Genomic DNA, 18,881 nt, shown 5'->3' on the forward strand with positions numbered 1-18,881 from the left:
GAGCCGGCTCCCTGAGGCTAGGGCCCTTCCCAGCAATAGCAATAGTGGGCCACCCCATTGGCCAGGCCGTCCCTCCCACCAGCCCTGGGGCCCCGCCCACCCACATACCAGATAAGGCCTGCCCAGCACTACCTCATCTGGCAGTAGGCACTGGGCTGGAATGGGGCCGCCAGGCTCCCCATGGCAGTGGGTGCTGCTGCTGCTGGGGCTGCTGCTCCCCCCTGCCGCCCCCTTCTGGCTCCTCAATGTGCTCTTCCCCCCGCACACCACGCCCAAGGCTGAGCTCAGTAACCACACTCGGCCCATCATCCTCGGTAAGCCCCCGTCAGGCCCTTGATGCACCAGGCCAGCGTGGGAAGCCTGGGCCCCAAACCCTGGCAGCAGACAGTGCCAAGGCCCTCCTGCCCCTGCATTAGCCCTGATACCTGCCTCAGTGTGGGGAGGGGCCAAAGGCTTGTCCTGCAGAGAAATTCCTCCTCTCCCCACCACAGTGTTCTGTGTCTCTGAGTTATTTACTCCGAGATGGGGCGGAGCTGTCCGGACTGAGGTCTTGGCCAGGACATTACAAGGTGTGGTCAGTTGCAGCCACACTAGAGCCTGAGTCAAGCCGCACCACTCCTTCCTTAGCCCCCATCCTACCAAGGACAAGATGCCCAGCCCAGGGTAGGAGTAAAGGAGAGGCCCCTGAAAGCCTGCCCACTACTCTAGGCCCAGCCCCCGCTACCCCATACCTATTTGTTCTCACTTGGACTTTGGCAATAATGGAAAGCCAGGCTGGATGTTTACTTAGCAGGGGCAGGGGTCAGTGGCCTTGGCTCCTGCATCTTCCCTGCCTGAGGGGAGCCTGGGCTTTGGGCTGCTGGGGGGACAGTGGGGATGTGTGTGATCAGCTGATAAGTGTCATTGGTGCCTGGTGGTTGAAGATGTGGGAGATAGGGATGGGGCTGGTCTGGGGATGGGTTCATGGGGGGAAGTCAAGGAGTCCAGAGTGAGAGCTGGTGCCTGCAGTGCCTGGCTGCCTGGGGAATCAGCTTGAAGCCAAGCTGGATAAACCGGATGTGGTGAATTGGATGTGCTATCGCAAGACAGAGGACTTCTTTACCATCTGGTTGGATCTCAATATGTTTCTACCCCTTGGGGTAGACTGCTGGATTGATAATACCAGGTATGTGCCATGCCCTCTGCCTAGCTTATAAACACTGCCCCTTGGCTTCAGTCTGCTGAATGTCCCCACTGCCCTCAGGGTTGTCTACAATCGCAGCTCTGGACGTGTGTCCAATGCCCCTGGTGTACAGATCCGTGTCCCTGGCTTTGGCAAGACCTACTCTGTTGAGTACTTGGACAGCAACAAGCTAGCAGGTGTGTGTACTGGGAGAAACGCCAGGGGCTCTAGGCTGTGGTGGGCCAGCAGGGCTGGGTTACAGTTGTCACAGCCAGAGCCCCCAATGCTGCTGCTTCCCCACAGGTTATATGCACACACTGGTACAGAATCTGGTCAACAACGGGTACGTGCGGGATGAGACAGTGCGGGCTGCCCCCTATGACTGGCGGCTGGAGCCCAGTGAGTGTCTGCTGGTGATGGGCTTGGGGCTGGGCAGGTGTGGACCCTGATCCCAACTGCCCTGACCCATTCACCCACCTGCAGGCCAGCAGGAGGAGTACTACCAGAAGCTGGCTGGGCTGGTGGAAGAGATGCACGCTGCTTATGGGAAGCCCGTCTTCCTCATTGGGCACAGCCTTGGCTGCCTTCATTTGCTTTATTTCTTGCTGCGTCAACCCCAGTCCTGGAAAGACCGCTTCATTGATGGTTTCATCTCTCTTGGGGCTCCATGGGGCGGCTCTGTCAAGCCCATGCTGGTCTTGGCCTCAGGTGAGGGGGCTTCTGATCACCTGTGTGCTATAGTAGATAGGGTGGAATGGAGCTGGTTTGCTCCAGCTCTGCTCATAATGGCACTTGGAAGTACTGTCTGTTGCCCCTGGGCCCTGCTGTCATTAGTTCCCTGAGAACAGTGACCCTGGCAGGACCATAATTAGGATGGCTCTTTCCAGAGTTGATGCCAGTGTTGCCAAGGGGGAAGTAAACAGGAAGGCAAACCCCAGAAATCTGATTCAACACAAGGTGCCTATCTTGTGCATGACCCCAGGGCCTGCCTAACTTTCAACTACCTTCTAATTCCTGGATCCTCTGTGCCCAAGGATCTGCCTTATTGAAGACAGATTTGCCACAGCAGGGGCCAGACCTAGGAGCCCTTCCTGCTTTTCCTTGAGGAGCTCAAGGACCCAGAGCTAAAATAACTCCTACTTGTTGAGTACCCACTGTATGCTGGGCATTGGCAGGTGTGGCCTTCCCCCTGGGCACACTCATCTGATTACACCACTAAAGGGCAAAACAGGCATCATCTCATTTTATCTTTCCTAGAACACAATCCAGTGATTGCTGTGTAGCATGAGCCCCACTTAGGGCCTAAGGGAGACCAGCCAGAACCCCACATACCACACCCTCAGAAAGCTCCCCAACCCTTTTGAAGCCCTACATGTGTCTTAGAGATACCATCATGACCTCTCATTTAATAAACACACATTGAGTATCTACTGAATATCAGGTCTATCCTTTCTATAGCTAGAAGTCCAGGTCTGGATGGGGCAGAGCAAACTTGAACAAACTGCTAGGCTTAGACTGGGGGTAGAATGTGGGCCAGAGGTAGCCAAGCCCAGCTTCCTATTGCACCTTGCTCCTTGTCTACAGGTGACAACCAGGGCATCCCGCTCATGTCCAGCATCAAGCTGAGAGAAGAGCAGCGCATAACAACGACTTCCCCTTGGATGTTTCCCTCCAGCCGGGTGTGGCCTGAGGACCATGTATTTATTTCCACACCGAGCTTCAACTACACAGGCCGCGACTTCCAACGCTTCTTTGCAGACCTGCGCTTTGAGGAAGGCTGGTATATGTGGCTACAGTCACGTGACCTGCTAGCAGGACTCCCAGCACCTGGTGTGGAAGTATACTGTCTGTATGGTGTGGGCCTGCCCACGCCCCGTACCTACATCTATGACCATGGCTTCCCCTACACGGACCCTGTGAATGTGCTCTATGAGGACGGCGATGACACAGTTGCCACACGTAGCACAGAGCTCTGTGGCCATTGGCAGGGCCGCCAACCACAGCCTGTACACCTGCTGCCCCTACACGGGACACAGCACCTCAACATGGTCTTCAGCAACCAGACATTAGAGCATATCAATGCCATCCTGCTAGGTGCTTACCGCCGTGGCACCCCTGCACCCCTGCCTGCCAGCCCACAGCCCCTGCCCCCTGAATAAAAACTGTTGCTGCTGTAGCCCTGTATGATGTGGGTTAAGGGGGAGGTACTACAAAGGTCCCCAAACTGATTCATGCATCACCAGGCACAGACCCAGTACTCAGTGGAGCATGAGGGCTTTGCTAAGGCCTGAGACAACTGGACAGAGATGTGCAGCTTACCATTCTGGTTGAGCTGTTCAGGCAGCCTGCCCTGTAGCCTGCCCTGTACCTGGGAACTACAGCCAGCTGTACTCACAGCTACAGGATAGAGGTGCAGGGAAAGGATGACCTCAGCTATCTCAGTGCCAAAAGGTGAGATGGCCTTTTGAGTGCAGGGTGGGTGACAGATGTACAAAAGTTTAAAATAAGGGGGCTTAGGGGTACAGTTCAGTAGTAAGAGTGTAAGGCCCTGGATTCAAACCCTGGCATCAAAAAAAAAAAAAAAAATGTGGTGAAGTGACAGCTATTAATCAGATCATTTCACTGAATACATTTGTGTGTGTGTGATGTTAGGGGTAAAACCCAGAGTTGCACATCAGGCAACACGTTCAGCCCTATTACTGGTGTAGTCAAAGGCTGTGAGAGTTTAGGTAGCAGCAAGAGTCTTGTGAGTCAGGAAGGCATCCCAGAGGATGGTGCCTACTGTGGTGAGGTCACAGGTCAGAGTGAGACGGGTAACATGAACCACTTTAAGAGCACTGTGCAGTTGCTGAAGGGTTTTAACAGGGTAACAATTCCAAGCTAGAAAAGACCCCCACCACACAGACTGGAGGGAGGAGAAGGGATTTGTGGGGTAATCAGAGAGGATGCTAGCTAGCTGAAACTAGTAATGAAAGGTATGTTCAATAAAAGTGGGCAGCAAAATAACAAGGGTTGACCACCTAGGGACTTCAGGCCACTAGACAGCCACAGTAACCCTACCACACCTTTTTATTTTTTTGGAGCAGGGGTCCATGCAAGGCAAGTACTACCACAGAGCTACAACCCCAGCCCATAGTGCCCCTGTTGAGAGAGATGGGAGGACCAGGGTCACTGTAGCTGAGGATTGAGTCTCAGTGTTTGAGCTTTTCAGGGGGCAAAGGCAGTAAAAGAGGCAGGAACTGGAAGAATAACGTTGACAAAAGACAAAAGTTACTGGGGCCTGATCTATTGGGAAGCCAGCAACAATGCAGAGACCTTGCCTCCCCTTTGACAGCTTTAGGGCATTGGCACCTGAGGCTAGAGAAGGGTTAGAGTAAGATTGCTGGGGATATCAGGTTGGAAGAGGGTGGAGGAGTTAAACAATAGCCAGAGGGGAGGGGCTGCCCTCTACTGGAACAGAGGCTCCAGGAAGCCTCCCAAGGGATGACCTCTCCTTCTCAAGCTACCTAGGACCAGAAGTGAAGGTGAAAGTGAAAGAAAATATGAACTCGGCCAGCGGCTTCTTTAGGCGGGTAGCAGCGAAAGCGAAAGCGGGAAGCGTCAGCTTCAGCCGCGGAGCCCCACAGAAGCAGACGCTGAAGACTTTCTACTCCCCTTGGTCCCACTCACCCGAAAGACCCATCGACCCCTGCTCCCAATCCGCCCTGCCTGCCAGAAGATGCTGAAGCCGGCGCTGGAGCCGCGCGGGGGCTTCTCTTTCGAAAACTGCCAGAGGTGAATGGGGAGGCTTAGTTCCAAGAGGCCTGAGCTTCGCTATGGGTCTTTTTTCCGAGAGGAGGTGGGCGTTGGAGAGCGTGAGTTGGGAGGTTAGATCCAGGCTTATCCTGGAAGATGGGACAGGGGCATTAGTACTGGAACCGACACCTAGTTCACTTCCCTCTATTTCCAGAAATGCATACTTGGAACGCGTCCTTCCCGGGCTCCGGGCCCCGCATGCACGCAAGACCGGTACCACCATCGCAGGCCTTGTGTTCCGAGTGAGCACGAGAGTGTGACTGAAGGGTGGGTAGAGGGGCAGTGAGATAGAGGGGAACAGGTAGGCACTGAGCACGACCCCTCCTTCCCCGCAGGACGGGGTCATCCTGGGCGCGGATACCAGGGCCACTAACGATTCGGTTGTGGCAGACAAGAATTGCGAGAAGATCCACTTCATCGCCCCCAAAATCTAGTGAGACTCCCCCAGCCCAGTTCCAGCACGCAAGAAAATAGCTCTTCGCTCTCACCCCAGTCCCCGCACGTCCTATCTCTGTCCACACTGACCCTCCCTTCGCCCTCAGCTGCTGTGGGGCTGGAGTAGCCGCGGACGCGGAAATGACCACACGGATGGCGGCATCCAACATGGAGCTACACGCGCTGTCCACGGGCCGCGAGCCTCGCGTGGCCACGGTCACTCGCGTCCTACGCCAGACTCTCTTCCGGTGCGGGGCGGGACTCGAATGAGGAGGTTGTCAGAACTAGCTGACAGGAGGTGGGACCAGAGAAAGGGCGGGGCTGCGAAGTGCCAAGAGGCCGGAAGAGACTGGCCCTAGAGCCACAGGAGGCGCTATCGGTGGCCAGGCCACGGGAGGAGGCGGGTGAGATCCATGGGTGGCGTCGTAAGTGCTGGGCCCTGGATCCCGTTTGCAGCTAATCAGACCTATCGGCTAACAGGTACCGGGGCCACGTGGGCGCCTCGCTGATCGTGGGCGGAGTAGACCTGACAGGACCGCAACTCTATGGCGTGCACCCCCACGGTTCCTACAGCCGACTGCCCTTTACCGCTCTGGGTGAGTGCTTCTGTCTTTTCCCCATGAACCTCCCGCTCCTGCGACCCTGGCCACACGTTTGTCTGGGGCGACCGCAGCAGACTTCACTCAGAAGCCCCTTCCGCCTCCAGGCTCCGGGCAGGACGCGGCCTTGGCGGTGCTGGAGGACCGGTTCCAACCAAATATGACGGTGAGCGATCTCTGCCCTCCACTACACGGCCACTGGTGGGAAGTACACCCAGGGGCTGGGGGAACCCAGAGGGAATTTGGCCCAGTCAGGGAGGACTTCTCGGAGAAGGCAAGGACTGAGTAGAGGCAATGGAGTGAAGGTAGAGCAGTGTGGTCCTGACAGTACCAAAGCTTGGACTGCAGGGAAAAGTTAAAGCTCACAGAGGATCATTAGGAGCCCAAGGGAAGAGGAAGAACCTGGTAGCATCCTATATGAGGTCTGAAGTCTGGACTTTGGAGTGGGAGGGAAGTGGGTGACTGTCATTTCAGAGGCGGCTAAGGCCCAGAGAGAAATGTGACTGGGGGGCAAACATTGGGTGGGTGGACAGACTGATGGAAGAGTGCTACAAGTGTAGGCAACTCTGAGAAGTTTGTGCAGAGGACAGTGGGTGGAGGGATCCTGGATCTTGGGAGAGAGGGAGGCAGAGGCCAGAGAATGGGAATTTGGGGCAGAGGAGAGGGGACTTTGGGTGTGCACAAATGGTCTGATCTGGGCTTCAAATCTAACAAAGTCCCTGGGCTGGAGCCTGAGGTAACACCAGAGGGTCCATTAGGCCTCACAAACATATCACCATAGCTAGAGGCTGCACAGGGGCTGCTGGTGGAAGCTGTTACTGCAGGGATCCTGGGAGACTTGGGCTCTGGGGGCAGCGTGGATGCATGTGTGATCACCACATCAGGTGCCAAGCTGCTGCGGTCACTGAGCTCACCCACAGAGCCTGTGAAGAGGTAGGAACAGGGAAGGTGGAGCCGCAGGGGAGGATGGGGCAGTAGCAGGGTATGTAAAAAGGGAGCTGCAAGAAGAGGACAAACCACATGCTCAAAGGCTCTAACTCCTCCCTCCCAGGCCCGATGGTTACCGCTTTGCACCTGGAACCACAGCCATTCTGACCCAGACAGTGAGGCCATTGAATGTGGAGCTCCTGGAAGAAACTGTGCAGGCCATGGAGGTGGAGTGAAGTTGCCTGGGGTGTAGATTTAAGAACAAGGGGAAATAAACCCAGAAAATAAAAACATCTAAACAGACTAAACAGATGGCTATGTCTTCTTGGGTGGAGTGGGACAGGAAAACAGCAGGGATCTGGCTAAGGTATTCCTGCAGGAACCACTACCTCCCATAGCTCCAGTGCCTGGCTTAATCATCCATCACCTCAGGCATCTACTTCTCCAGAACCCCAGCCCTGGCCAACCTTGCAGCCTTGAGGGGAAAGCTCCCATCCTTTCTGTCCTCCAATTTTCCTTCTTAGTTCACATTGCAAAGGCTCCCCCACTACTCCCACCTTGCTTTTGCCTTTTCTTCCACTGGGGAATGAACCCAGGGATGTTCTACCACTGAGCTTCATCCCCAGTCTTTTCTTATTTTGAGACAGGGTCTCACTAAGCTGGTCTTCAATCGGGGATCGCCTTCCATCAGCCTTCTGAGTCACTGGTATTATAGGTGTACACCATTGTGCCTGGTGCCCCTGGGGATTGTTGTAAAACAAGACCTCATGGACAACATACCCAGAGCCTATCCTTGGCTCATCAGTGAAACAAGGACAAAGCCCACATGTCTTAGGTCCACCCTGGACTGAATGAGAGCTAAAGTGCTAATATAGGAACTACTCCCTCGGGGCTGGGAATATGGCACAGTGGTAAAAGCACTTACTTAGCATGCGTGAGGCCCTGAGTTCAAGCCCCAGCACCGCAAACACAAAATAAAAACAAAACAAAAACAGGATCTACTCCCTCTAGGAACTTGTTCTCATCAGGTGCTCCCAAGCCCTGCACCTGAGACACCCCTAAAATGACCAGGCACACCTGAACCACTAACACAAAGATGTGTATAGGGAGATCAACTCCAAGTGTTCTGGGTTGACAGGGGTCATGGGATGTATGTGGCAAGAGATGACACATTTATCCAAGAAATGTTTTGTTAAGTACCCACTGTATGCCAGGCTCACATGCTGAGTGCTGGCAGGAGCATCCTGCCCTCAAAGTAGCTGAGCTCCACTGGGGTTTCAGAACTGTTAAGAGTCTGCCCACCTCTAGGGAGGTTCTACTCCATGCTAGACATTCCCAGGCCTCTGATTATGCTCCCCTCCCCAAATTTGTTTATGGAAAAAATGGGTCAAGAAAATTGAAGAAACTGTACACTGAATACCCATATGCCTACCACAGATTTGATAATCAGTATTTTCTTGTATTTGCTGGTCATCTGTCTTATTCATCCATCCCTCTATCCATCCATTTATTCATTTTTGGACTGAGGTCAAAATGAATCAGTCAAAGCCCTCACATCTCTGGAAGGAGACCAGTCAACTTAATCTGTTGCAACTCTGCACAGGGGAGTTTTCTCTTTGGAGCTCAGTAACAAATGGGACATAGACACCATGACAGCCCCAGGGCCTGGAAGCTGTCAGAGAGTTGATCGTTATAACCCTTCGACCTACAACCTCAGTTCAGGGTTTGCTAACCAAGGATTCAGTTCACATTTAACAAGAATTTGGTTTCAGAGTCAGACACATGAGGGTTTGTGTCCTACCCCATCTCATGCTGGTGGGAGAGTCACCATGACTCCTGTTACAAACTGATGAGGAATCCCTGATGGCGTCTTTTAGGATTTGCAACTTGCAGAACCTCATTCCCTGGTCACAGCTGGCCATTCCCTCTTCCATTCAGAACACTCCTGGATTCTGAGCAGCCTTCTCTGAAAGCCTAGTGCTCCTGACAGCCCTGGGAGTCTTCCCTGGTACCAGCCACCAGGTTGACACTATAGATCTGGATTAACCATATGTCCTTGTACCCAGTGCCCAATGCTTGCGGTGCTTCAGGCAGCCAATCAGAGGCCAGGTTTTCGGAGGTGGAGGTGAGAGTCTCACACCTGGGAATCTCTCTGATAAGTCCAGGCCTGGGTCAGGGGACCTTGGCCTAAAGAGACTCCTAAGTGGAGCACAGGAGGGGGCTGAGCCTGCACAGCTGGCCTGGTCTCAGGCCTAGGACTTTGGCTCAAGGACAAGGATACCCATAAATAAAGCTGGGCCCAGTTCTCAACTTCACATCTACCATAATGCTACCACTCAGCCTGACCCTTGGCTTGATTCTCTTTGGCTTCTCCTGGGGTAAGTGGGCCAGGACTAGTCCTGACTGAATAGGTTGGAGCAACTCACCTTCTAGGTGCCAGTCCAGGGACCAGGCTGGATAGAAGGGAAGCAGATCAGCAAGTGTGCAAAGGAAAAAGGATGTGCCAGGGCAGAGGAGCAGGAAGGGGCCTGCAGGGCTGGGAGGGGGCAAGAATGGGATGGAGCTGGTCTCACAAATGGGACAGGAGCTTGAATCGAGCCTTGGAGGGCTTAGGAAGCTGAGTTGTGAAAGTTGGCTGTGTAGCTTAGGAACAGTCCACAGGTTGCATGAGGGGTATGAACTGTTTACACCTGGAGGGGCTGAGTGCCAGGAAGGAGGCTATACCAGAGGTCAAGGAGAAAAATGGCCTGGGCTGGAGGGCAGGAGTGAGTTAGGGAATAGGAGGGACTAAGTTGAAGAGATATGAATGGACAGGACTTGGGATTGGTTGGATGGCAGCTTAACTACAATAGTTATGGAGGCCCAGAAAGTGCTGAAGGGGAAAGAAGGGCTAGTAACAAGTCATCTTAATTTGGATCTCTCTGGAGTACACAGCCCAGGGACATCCATGGGAAGGAGGTAGGGAGAGGTGGGCTGGGGTGTGGATCCTCACCAACCCGATTGTCAGGCTGTGGAGTTCCTGCCATTAAACCAGCACTGAGCTTCAGTCAGAGGATTGTCAACGGGGAGAATGCTGTGCCAGGCTCCTGGCCCTGGCAGGTTTCCCTGCAGGTATACGCAAACTGAGTGAGGGTGGGGTAGGGTCCTGGGTGCTTCATGCCTACATATAACTTGAGCTCACCTCCAACTCTGACCCCTGACTCCAGGACAGCAATGGCTTCCACTTCTGTGGTGGCTCTCTCATCAGCCAGTCCTGGGTGGTCACTGCTGCCCACTGCAATGTCAGGTGAGTACTTGCACCCCACCTGTCCTGCCTCTCTCTTGCTCTGCACTCCCAGTATCTGCCCAACCCATCTCTCACTGTAGTCCTGGCCGCCACTTTGCTGTCCTGGGTGAGTACGACCGATCATCCAGCACCGAGCCTGTGCAGGTGTTGTCCATCTCAAAGGTAAGTGCTATATGTGTGGGAAGGAAGAATGGGTCACAGGTGAGTTGCTTAAGGCACAGAATTCAGGCATGCCCCAGCCCCCCCATCTGTGGGCATCTGTGCCCATCCCAGCCCTACATGGCCCCTTCCTCGCTCCACAGGCCATTACACATCCAAGCTGGAACCCCACCACTCTGAACAATGACCTGACACTCTTGAAGCTTGCCTCACCTGCACGGTACACAACCTACATCTCACCAGTCTGCCTGGCTTCTTCAAATGAGGCACTGCCTGAAGGCCTCACATGTGTCACCACTGGCTGGGGCCGCCTCAGTGGCGTGGGTAGGAACTTGGGGCCTGAACTGGAGGGGAGCGGGGTGAACATCTTGGACCAACCTAACCACCCCTTCCTGGCCCACAGGCAATGTGACACCAGCACGTCTACAGCAGGTGGTTCTACCTCTGGTCACCGTGAACCAATGCCGGCAGTACTGGGGCTCCCGAATCACTGACTCCATGATCTGTGCAGGTGCCTCAGGTGCTTCTTCGTGCCAGGTGAGCACAAGCACCATGTCCTTTGCGCTGGCCCACAGCATACCTCCCCAACTTGCCATACTGACTTCTCTTTTCCCTTTCAGGGTGACTCTGGAGGCCCTCTTGTCTGCCAGAAGGGGAACATGTGGGTGCTTATTGGTGTTGTCTCCTGGGGCACCAATAACTGTGATGTGCAAGCACCTGCCATGTACACTCGAGTTAGCAAGTTCAACACCTGGATCAACCAGGTCATAGCCTACAACTGAGACTACCACAGGCTCCCTCCCCATCTCAATCCAATAAAAGATGCTAGCCTCTGTGCTCTTGTCTGTCCTCCTGGCATAGGGAAAAGGAGAGGCTCTTTAGTTCTATCCCAACCTTGATCTCTGAAGCAGAAAGGTCTGGGAGTCAAGATCTTTCTACTAGCCAGTCTGGGTTGGACACCTCACCCCTCCTCCTCTGGGGCAAGCCCTTGGTTCCACAGCACAAGGCCACATCTTTCAGAATGAATGGGCAGCCTTCCCTGGGGAGGGCAGCCTGTTTATTGAATACAGATGATACATTTACGAACTGAGTACACAAAATAAATAACTGCACATTCTCCATCCATGGTCCATGGTATAAAGGCCCAGGCAAGGCCTATCAAAGATTCAAAACTCCACACTCCATCTGTCCTACTCTCAGGTCTACCCTGGGCAAAAGAGGAGATAAATCTTCAGGGCTTCCGGCCCCCAGAAACACTTATGGAAATGGGGGAATTTCTGAGGCCATGGGGCTTGGGCTTTCCACTGCCTTCTGCCCAGAGGGCAGTCAGGACAGAAAGTGGGGGTGTGTAAGGCACAGTCAACTTGGCACAGAGTGGTCTCTTTGGTTTGGTTTTCCTTTGGAGGCAGCATATGTAGAAAGAGAAGGGCCTGGCCCAAAGCTACCCAAAGGTAGGAGCTAAGTAGTGGGGGTCAAATGTTCCCTGCTGGCAGGGGTTCTAGCTAAGGCCAAAGCTGACCCCTGACCCATCCTGCCCACTGAAAGCAGCTGTGGAGGAAGGGGGCTTGGGTTCCAGCCTGGTTTGTGTTGGTAGTGGGGTAGACATCATGACAGACATGGACACAGTTCTGGCTCAGGCCTCTAAGAAAGTAGCCCCCACCAACCCCACCCACTTCCCACAAGGGCTCCCTCCAGCCTGAGACTCAGCAGGGCCTAGACTGGAAGGTTAATACTGTAAAACGAAGTTGACACAAGGGTGGGTGGGTCAAGGCCAGCTCTCACAGCAAGGTCAGTCAGTACCCTAGGCACCCAGGGTTCAGAAGCAGGTCACACAGTATGGCTAAGTTCCAGGGAGAAGCTGAGCAGATGGGGAGTTGAACAGCCCAGGACCCTCTCTCAATGTAGCAGCTCCTTCCTTTCCACTTCCTTTTAGAGGAATTTGGTTATCTATGCAAGAAGGGTGTGCATTCATCACCCAGAGATTGCCCATACCCAGACCAGACACCAGATGGCGCCTTCATGAAGTGGCAGAGGAGGGTACAGTGGCACCTGAAGGGATGAGGCAATGGGTAGTACCAAAGGATGAAGCTAGAGAGAACCATGGTAACCTAAGGGAGAACCGTCTGCCTTGGCCCAGGTGCCCCCATCCCCTGGGTAGCAGCAGTGGGGCTCCCTTTAACCCCCAACAGTTGGGAAGGAGGCACCTGGGGAATGGAATAGGCATCCAAGGGGGAGAGGGAAGCAATAGTGGGCACTGCAAAAAAGGCACTGACTTTGGTGGGGAGGACCCCTCTCAAGCTGGCCATCAGCATGGCGAAGGTCCATTCCATGCCCCTACCACCAAAGGTCCTGGCAGACTTGGGCTAGAAGGGGTCCCTGGTGACACCATGAAGGAAGATCTTGGGTGGGAGGTAGGGGCTGCTTAGGTTCAATCAAGGCACCTGGGATCTGCAGTCTAGCTAAAGCCAAAGCCAGGTCTCTCAGTGGAGCATAATATTTTTATCTTTTTTTTTTTTTTTTGGTGCGGGGGATTGACCCACGGTACTCAACCACTGAGCCACATCCCCAACCCTTTTTTATATTTTTTATTTAGAGGCAGGGCTTCACTGAGTTGCTTAGGGCCTCACTAAATTGCTGAAGGCTGGCTTTGAACTTGTGATCCTCCTGCCTCAACCTCCCCAGCCACTGGAGCATAACCTTAAGGATCAGGATGGCATGGAATGTGGGGAGCTAGGAAGGAAGGATCTGTAGAGGAACAGGGGGTGCCAAAAGTAGCTACTCCAAAGGGTCCTGGGCCATAGGACACCCTCCACTCCCAGGACTGCAGGTCCCTTCAGCTGGGAAAGTACCAAAGGATGAGGAAGACAGTGAAGGCCAGGTCCTGTTCCTTCCCCCAACTCATATGGAGTAGCTGCCCACCAAAAGGGGTATCAGTGCCATGCCAGTCTCCCATTTCAGGGGAGTCACAACCCTCCTGGGCCACCTCTACTTTATCACACCAGGTCCAGGCCCATGATAAGGATAGGAGCTGCTAAAGGCACAGAGAAAAGGCCAGGGCCAGACATTCTCTACCTACGACTAGCCATGAGGCCTATCTCCAGAGGATGTCATACCCAGAGGGCACAGCAGAGCACAGCCAATCTGGGACCATGTCATATCTGTGCCACAGCTGGTGGCTCAGCCATTGTACTGTTGCTGATAGCGGAGGTTGAGTTCTCGTAGCTCCCGCTCCCGCACACGTCGTGACTTGTTGGAACGTGTGGAGCGACTGGAACGTGTGGACTGGGCAGACTTGGTGCTCTGGCAGCGTGAGGAGGCGCGCTTGAGGAGGTTCTGGGAGATGGAGCGATGAAGATTCTTCATGGATGAAGAAGCTGCCATGCTCACTACCCACGGGTGCCTCAAGGCCTGTAGTGCAGTCATACGGGCTCCAGGGTCCACTGTTAGCAGGCGGTCAATGAAATCCTTGGCCAGGTTGGATACACTGGGCCAGGGCTAGAAGCCAAGGACAAGCATTAGAATGATAGCACTCAATACCGCCCTTCCATCTGGATGTTGCTGCCATCATAGCACTGGGACCTGCCCAGAGGCCTTGTACTTCCTAGGGAGATGCAACACTTCATCTTCCCAAGTAGCATCGTGGGCCTATCCTACCCACCCAATACTGGCCCAGGCTGCTGAGTGCAGCTGATCTCTAGATCATGAGGAGTCTGACAGATGAAAAGGACCTATCCCTTTTCCCAGGGAACACTTCTAAGTGCTATGGACCCAAAGCCTGACTCAGGGAGGTTGTTCCTGCCAAGACCTTCAACCTACCCCAGGACCACTATACAGGAAAAATTTTAGACAGAGCGACCCAAACATTTTCACTACATCTTCAGTCAGACTTAAGCTCCAACCTGGATGCCCAATACAGGCCACTTAAAGGGGAACTTCCTGGTACCTTTAAGCACCTGGGTCCCCCCTCCATACAACTGACAAAGCATTCCCTGCCTAAGTCTCAGCCTTGGGGGAAAAAAGGACACAATCAAAGATCTAGATTTTTCAGTCAGCTGAGAGGACAGGAACTCTTGGAGCCAGGCACCCAGGGAACTCTCCAGGTACAAAGGGCTCCTGTGCACCAGCCTCCTGTTGTTATGTTCTGTCCCCAGGGAGGAACTCCACAAAGCCTGCTTTGCTACATGCATCACATACCTGTCCATCTCAGGGCTACCCACCAAGCACCTGTTCATCTCAGGGCCACCTATCTGGCTTGTCTTCGTCTGGCTGAATCTTAGGTTTCAGTGTGACATCCTTATGTTCTCAGACACCCTCTGAGCCCCCAGTGCTTATGGCTATTATTTTAGCTATAACTTGAAGACTGTGAATTGAAGTTTATTATTCCCATTAGATAGTGCTAAGCCCCAGTGCTTGGCACAGTGCATATAGGAAGCACTGAGTAGGTACAGGCTTAGTGAGTTAACCACCCATAGATACATACTGACTGATATGTGCCCTCTGCTGAAGCTGCTTCTAGGCCATAGAGTTCAGTCAGCAGAGCCCGTATGTCCTGAATCCCTTCTGGAGGGCAGACTGAGTCCTTGCTCTACTAGGAGCACATCTGGCACAGGCATTGGCGCCCCTCAAAGGATGCAGACCTTTCCCGAGCCTACTGCAGAAGGCTTCGCTGGGATGCCAGAGGCACCATCACTTTCCTTCCTGTCAGTGAAGTCTGCCTGTTACATCCCATGGCACCCTTTACCTTGGGGAAGCCCTAAACATGCTGTCCAGGGAACTTGGGCAAATCTATGGAAGCCCACTTTTGGGGCAACAACATGACCACTTAGCAGACAGACACACACTTTGACTACTGCCACCTCCAGTCCAATCCCCTGGACCTCTTGCCCTATTATCCCTTTCTCACTGCTGGACCGGGGCAAGGAAGAGATACCATTCATCTGAAATTCTGTGGAAGGGCTAAGCTGCTTGTAGCTGCTGTCCTCACCTACCTTTTGGAAGGCAAATCTCAAATTTTCCTGAGCTGAACTGGAAGTGACAGGGAAATCATAAAGCCAAATAGTCACCTAACAGGGCTGTCTTCACCATTAGGGCAGCTCCCAGTGATTCTGGAGGAAGAGAAAAGTCAGGACCTCAGGGACATACAGCTATAGGAGGTCCAGAGATAGATACCTTGCTATCTGACTGTACCAGATGGTTGCCACAAAAGTTTCTAGCTTACAGCTCAAGAAAGTCCCACTGATTGTTACTACTACCTGAACACAAGGAGCCACTGCTGGGGGCCAACTAGTCCAGATCACAGGCACTCACTGCAACCCGTCACTCACTTAAGAGATGGAAAGCAGGGGTCCAATACCCCACGTTTCCCTGCCAGACTTCTATGGTGTCCAAGAAAATAATTTGCTAGAGAACACACCGCAAGCCCAGCCTGGCCTGTTAAGGGAACAGCCCCAGGATAGGGTTGGCAGCTTAAGTTAGTACCCAAACAGGGCTAGGACACAGCCTCTGTCACTACCCTGTGGTCCACCCTGGATGGAAAGGCAACTCCTCTGTAGAACAGTGGTAAAGCTGGACTCACAAGACAAGAACCTGAATGTGGATGGACTAGAGGCTTCCCTACTTCCCATGTGCTCTGAACAAGTCCAATGCAGTCTTAGAAGGGCCTCTTACCAGACCTGCTCCATGAGTTTAAGCACCTCCATCTTCGGAGTGGCACAGGCTCACCCCAGGTACCTACCACTGCTGCTAGTTGGGCGGCCAGCCCGTTAGTGCCAAAGTGAGGCAAATTGATCCACCCATCCTGTTCCCCCAGACTCTCGCCTCATCAATTACTGTGTATGTGCAGCTGTGCACAGAATGCTGATGGATTCATTTGTCTGAAGGCCTGCTCAGCCCTTTCTAACAGGTCCCAGTGCTCCTCATCTTTGAAGAGCTGGGAGCAGCTGTGTTGTGGGAGAGATCCCCTGAGCCAATGATTCAAGTCATCCTGACCAATGACCACAGACTACCCTACCCACCGTGTGCTGAAGAACGTGCAAAGGGGAATTAGGCAGACTGAACACAGGAAGGTAGTTCTTATCCAGCCTGCTGACAGTGAGGTGGGGGTTTAGGTTGACCTCCAGAATAATGTGCCTGAAAGTCCCGTTGAGACCTCTAACAGGGCTCAGAAAAGAAAAGTAAGGACTTCCACACTCACCCACAGCCATGCTCTGGCCTCAAGTCTACTCCAGTACCTCCCGAGAAAGTTCAATACCCATAGCCCAACCACCTGCTTTCCCAACATGCTCAGGCCTCTGGAGCCTAGGTACGTACATCAGCCTATGACTGACTGGCCATTTTGGGCATGAGAAAAAGAAAAATAGTAAACATCCACGCTCTTCAGTTTCTACAGTTCTGCTTACTTTGGGTGAACTTTGACCTCAATATATATACTTGGGGCCAGACCAGGATACAATAAATGTGGGCCTCAGGTGGCTGACAGATGGGACAGGCACCAAGTACCACTTGGTCAGTCTCCCAGAGGCTTCCACCTATTTCCGAACTCATATGGAACATGGGGTCTGTAAGGAAATGAAAAAAGGTTGATTGGAGCCAGGACAATGGCACACACCTATAATTCCAGGTACCTGGAAGGCAGAGGCTGGCGGATCACAAGGCCAGCCTGTAAAACTTAGTGAGACCATGTCTCAAAATAAAAAGGGTTGAGATGTAGCTCAGTGGAAGAGTACTCCTGGGTTCTACTTCCAGTACCACCAAAAAAATAAAAAATAAAAAATTTTGGCTGGCTTTGCTTCCAGATACTCCAGTCTCTGCCTGTTCTGGATTCAGAGGACAGCTCCAATACCTGGGGTGCCACAAATCTCTGGAGTTGTGTAGTTAAGGGGCTCAGGCCCATGGAAAGGCTGTTGGGGGAGGGACACATCACCACTCTATTAAGTCACTGCCTTTCTCCTGAGACCAGAGTCCCCAGAATCCTTGCCCCTTACAGTTGGGATACCTACTCCTGATGTTGTAACAACAGAGGAGCCAATAACAGAGAAGAGGAGGGACTCTCCATGAGTACTTCCTCACCAACTTAACCTCCTCCCCCGACTTCTGCTGGATCAAAGTCACTTTTCAATAGTGGAGCCCAGAGTGGCACATGACTTTAATCCCAGCAGCTTGGGAGGCTGAGGAAAGACTGCAAAGTCAAAGCCAGTCTCAGTAACTTAGTGAGGCCCTAAGCAATTCAGTGAGATCCTGGCTCAAAATAAAATACAAAAAGAGGCTTGGGATGTGGCTCAGTGGTTAAGTGACCGTGGGTTCAATACCTGGCACCAAAAAAAAAAAAAAAAAAAAAAAAAAAAGTAGAGCCCAGCTCTTTCTTTGGAGGAGAAGCCCCAAAGCAGAAAGGTGTTATGCTCACCTCTCTCCTCCCTATCCCTTCCACTTGCTCTAGTTCTGATGTCACAATGGCCTGGCAAGAACATTTCCCAAGGAGGCCTGGCATGGTGGCACATGTCTGTAATGCCAGCAACTTGGGAGGTTAAGGCAGGAGGAGTTCAGAACTGAAGCCAGCCTTATCAACTTATTGAGGTTATAAACAGCCTAGTGAGACCCTGTCTCAAAATAAAAAATAAAAAAGGTTGGGGATGTAGCTGTGTTTAAGTGTCCTTGAGTTCAATCCCTGGTCCAAAAAAAAAAAAATTTCCTAAGCCACTACTGGTGGTTTCATCTTGAGCCCAAGTGTTAAATGGAACAAAGGAAGGAGCCAGCTCTCCACCCTAGTTGCAGAGAGAGGAGGAACCTACTTCTTTCTGACAGCAAATTCCACTCTTAGGGTTACCCTTGACTTCCTTTGACAGCAGGCTGACCACTCAGTAAGGTTGTGAGACAAAGGCCCAGGTTTTTCTGCATGGCTCTGGGATAACAGATTCAAGTGTGAGACTAAGAGGCTGGGTATGTAGTTCAGTGGCAGAGCACTTGGCTGGCACAAGCCAGGCCCCAGGTCTGATCCTTAGCAAAGAAGAAAGAAGAAATAAGAAGGAAGAGGAGAAGGAGGGGAATGGGGAGGGGGACAGAGGAGGAGGAGGGAGAGGAGGAAGAGGAGAAGATAACAACTGCAAATCAGCAACCTGTATTTTATATATTTATTTTTTAGTTGTAGATGCCTTTGTTTTATTTATTTATTTATCTTTTCTGTGGTGCTGAGAATCGAACCCAGTGACTCACACATGCTAGGCAAGTGCTCTACCACTGAGCCACAACCCCAGCCCCTGTATTATAATTCTACCTTCTCTGGGTGACCTTAGAGAAATCATAACTTCATCAGTTTTAACATGAAGGTACTGTATGCAATGAATCCTAAGTCTCTTCCAGTTTCTAATGTCTTAGGTTCTGAGAACACAGCTCCCTATCTTTTTTCTCTCTTGGCTGCATGCAAGGCACACAGCATACCATCTGATATTCTGGCTAACCTCCTGACCCTTAGGGGTTCTTTATCCAGTCCATGACTCTGGGAAGGCTCTCAGGCAGAGAAGGC

General features: G+C 52.6%; 4 protein-coding genes across 6 annotated transcripts in view; 3 read left to right on the top strand and 1 right to left on the bottom strand.

The window, feature by feature from the left end:
- The first annotated feature begins 132 nt into the window (after window positions 1-132).
- LCAT (lecithin-cholesterol acyltransferase) lies at window positions 133-3,338 on the top strand. The gene is made up of 6 exons (XM_079116901.1): window positions 133-314; window positions 1,009-1,165; window positions 1,244-1,359; window positions 1,466-1,561; window positions 1,646-1,870; window positions 2,747-3,338. Exons 1-6 carry the CDS (start codon window positions 161-163, stop codon window positions 3,319-3,321), a joined length of 1,323 nt encoding a protein of 440 aa, XP_078973027.1. The 5' UTR covers window positions 133-160; the 3' UTR covers window positions 3,322-3,338.
- A 1,138-nt stretch (window positions 3,339-4,476) lies between these two features.
- PSMB10 (proteasome 20S subunit beta 10) lies at window positions 4,477-7,226 on the top strand. 2 transcript variants are annotated; one of them, XM_079116922.1, is made up of 8 exons: window positions 4,508-4,936; window positions 5,112-5,199; window positions 5,293-5,390; window positions 5,500-5,640; window positions 5,873-5,988; window positions 6,099-6,157; window positions 6,773-6,924; window positions 7,043-7,226. In XM_079116922.1, the coding sequence occupies exons 1-8, from the start codon at window positions 4,881-4,883 to the stop codon at window positions 7,152-7,154; spliced, it is 822 nt and encodes a 273-aa protein (XP_078973048.1). In that variant the 5' UTR covers window positions 4,508-4,880; the 3' UTR covers window positions 7,155-7,226. The 2 variants fall into 2 exon arrangements, with proteins under 2 accessions (XP_078973049.1, XP_078973048.1); XM_079116923.1 differs by lacking the exon at window positions 6,773-6,924 and having other exon boundaries at window positions 4,477-4,936.
- A 135-nt stretch (window positions 7,227-7,361) lies between these two features.
- On the top strand, window positions 7,362-11,772 carry CTRL (chymotrypsin like). The gene is made up of 7 exons (XM_079116933.1): window positions 7,362-9,296; window positions 9,926-10,029; window positions 10,125-10,204; window positions 10,285-10,366; window positions 10,507-10,687; window positions 10,767-10,900; window positions 10,984-11,772. The coding sequence occupies exons 1-7, from the start codon at window positions 9,245-9,247 to the stop codon at window positions 11,143-11,145; spliced, it is 795 nt and encodes a 264-aa protein (XP_078973059.1). The 5' UTR covers window positions 7,362-9,244; the 3' UTR covers window positions 11,146-11,772.
- A 1,087-nt stretch (window positions 11,773-12,859) lies between these two features.
- The window catches only part of PSKH1 (protein serine kinase H1), a 30,141-nt gene continuing 24,119 nt past the window's right edge, over window positions 12,860-18,881 (bottom strand). For both annotated transcript variants that reach the window (XM_079116913.1, XM_079116914.1), the window contains one exon: window positions 12,860-13,858. In XM_079116913.1, the coding sequence (XP_078973039.1) occupies window positions 13,541-13,858 (318 nt within the window). In that variant the 3' untranslated portion in view covers window positions 12,860-13,540. The remainder of the gene's footprint in view (window positions 13,859-18,881) is intronic.

This window comes from Sciurus vulgaris, assembly GCF_902686455.1.
Source record: "Sciurus vulgaris genome assembly, chromosome: 17".
Classification (NCBI taxonomy): domain Eukaryota; kingdom Metazoa; phylum Chordata; class Mammalia; order Rodentia; family Sciuridae; genus Sciurus; species Sciurus vulgaris.

Excerpts from the sequence above, each read along its gene's own strand:
- CTRL (XM_079116933.1), top strand. The coding sequence starts at position 9,245 with ATGCTACCACTCAGCCTGACCCTTGGCTTGATTCTCTTTGGCTTCTCC. Across the intron at positions 10,030-10,124 it reads CCTGGCAGGTTTCCCTGCAG|GACAGCAATGGCTTCCACTT; the intron begins GTATACGCAAAC and ends CCCTGACTCCAG. Across the intron at positions 10,688-10,766 it reads GGGCCGCCTCAGTGGCGTGG|GCAATGTGACACCAGCACGT; the intron begins GTAGGAACTTGG and ends CCTGGCCCACAG.
- LCAT (XM_079116901.1), top strand. The coding sequence starts at position 161 with ATGGGGCCGCCAGGCTCCCCATGGCAGTGGGTGCTGCTGCTGCTGGGG. Across the intron at positions 1,166-1,243 it reads TGCTGGATTGATAATACCAG|GGTTGTCTACAATCGCAGCT; the intron begins GTATGTGCCATG and ends CACTGCCCTCAG. Across the intron at positions 1,562-1,645 it reads TGACTGGCGGCTGGAGCCCA|GCCAGCAGGAGGAGTACTAC; the intron begins GTGAGTGTCTGC and ends ACCCACCTGCAG.
- PSMB10 (XM_079116922.1), top strand. The coding sequence starts at position 4,881 with ATGCTGAAGCCGGCGCTGGAGCCGCGCGGGGGCTTCTCTTTCGAAAAC. Across the intron at positions 5,391-5,499 it reads TTCATCGCCCCCAAAATCTA|CTGCTGTGGGGCTGGAGTAG; the intron begins GTGAGACTCCCC and ends CTTCGCCCTCAG. Across the intron at positions 6,925-7,042 it reads CCCACAGAGCCTGTGAAGAG|GCCCGATGGTTACCGCTTTG; the intron begins GTAGGAACAGGG and ends CCTCCCTCCCAG.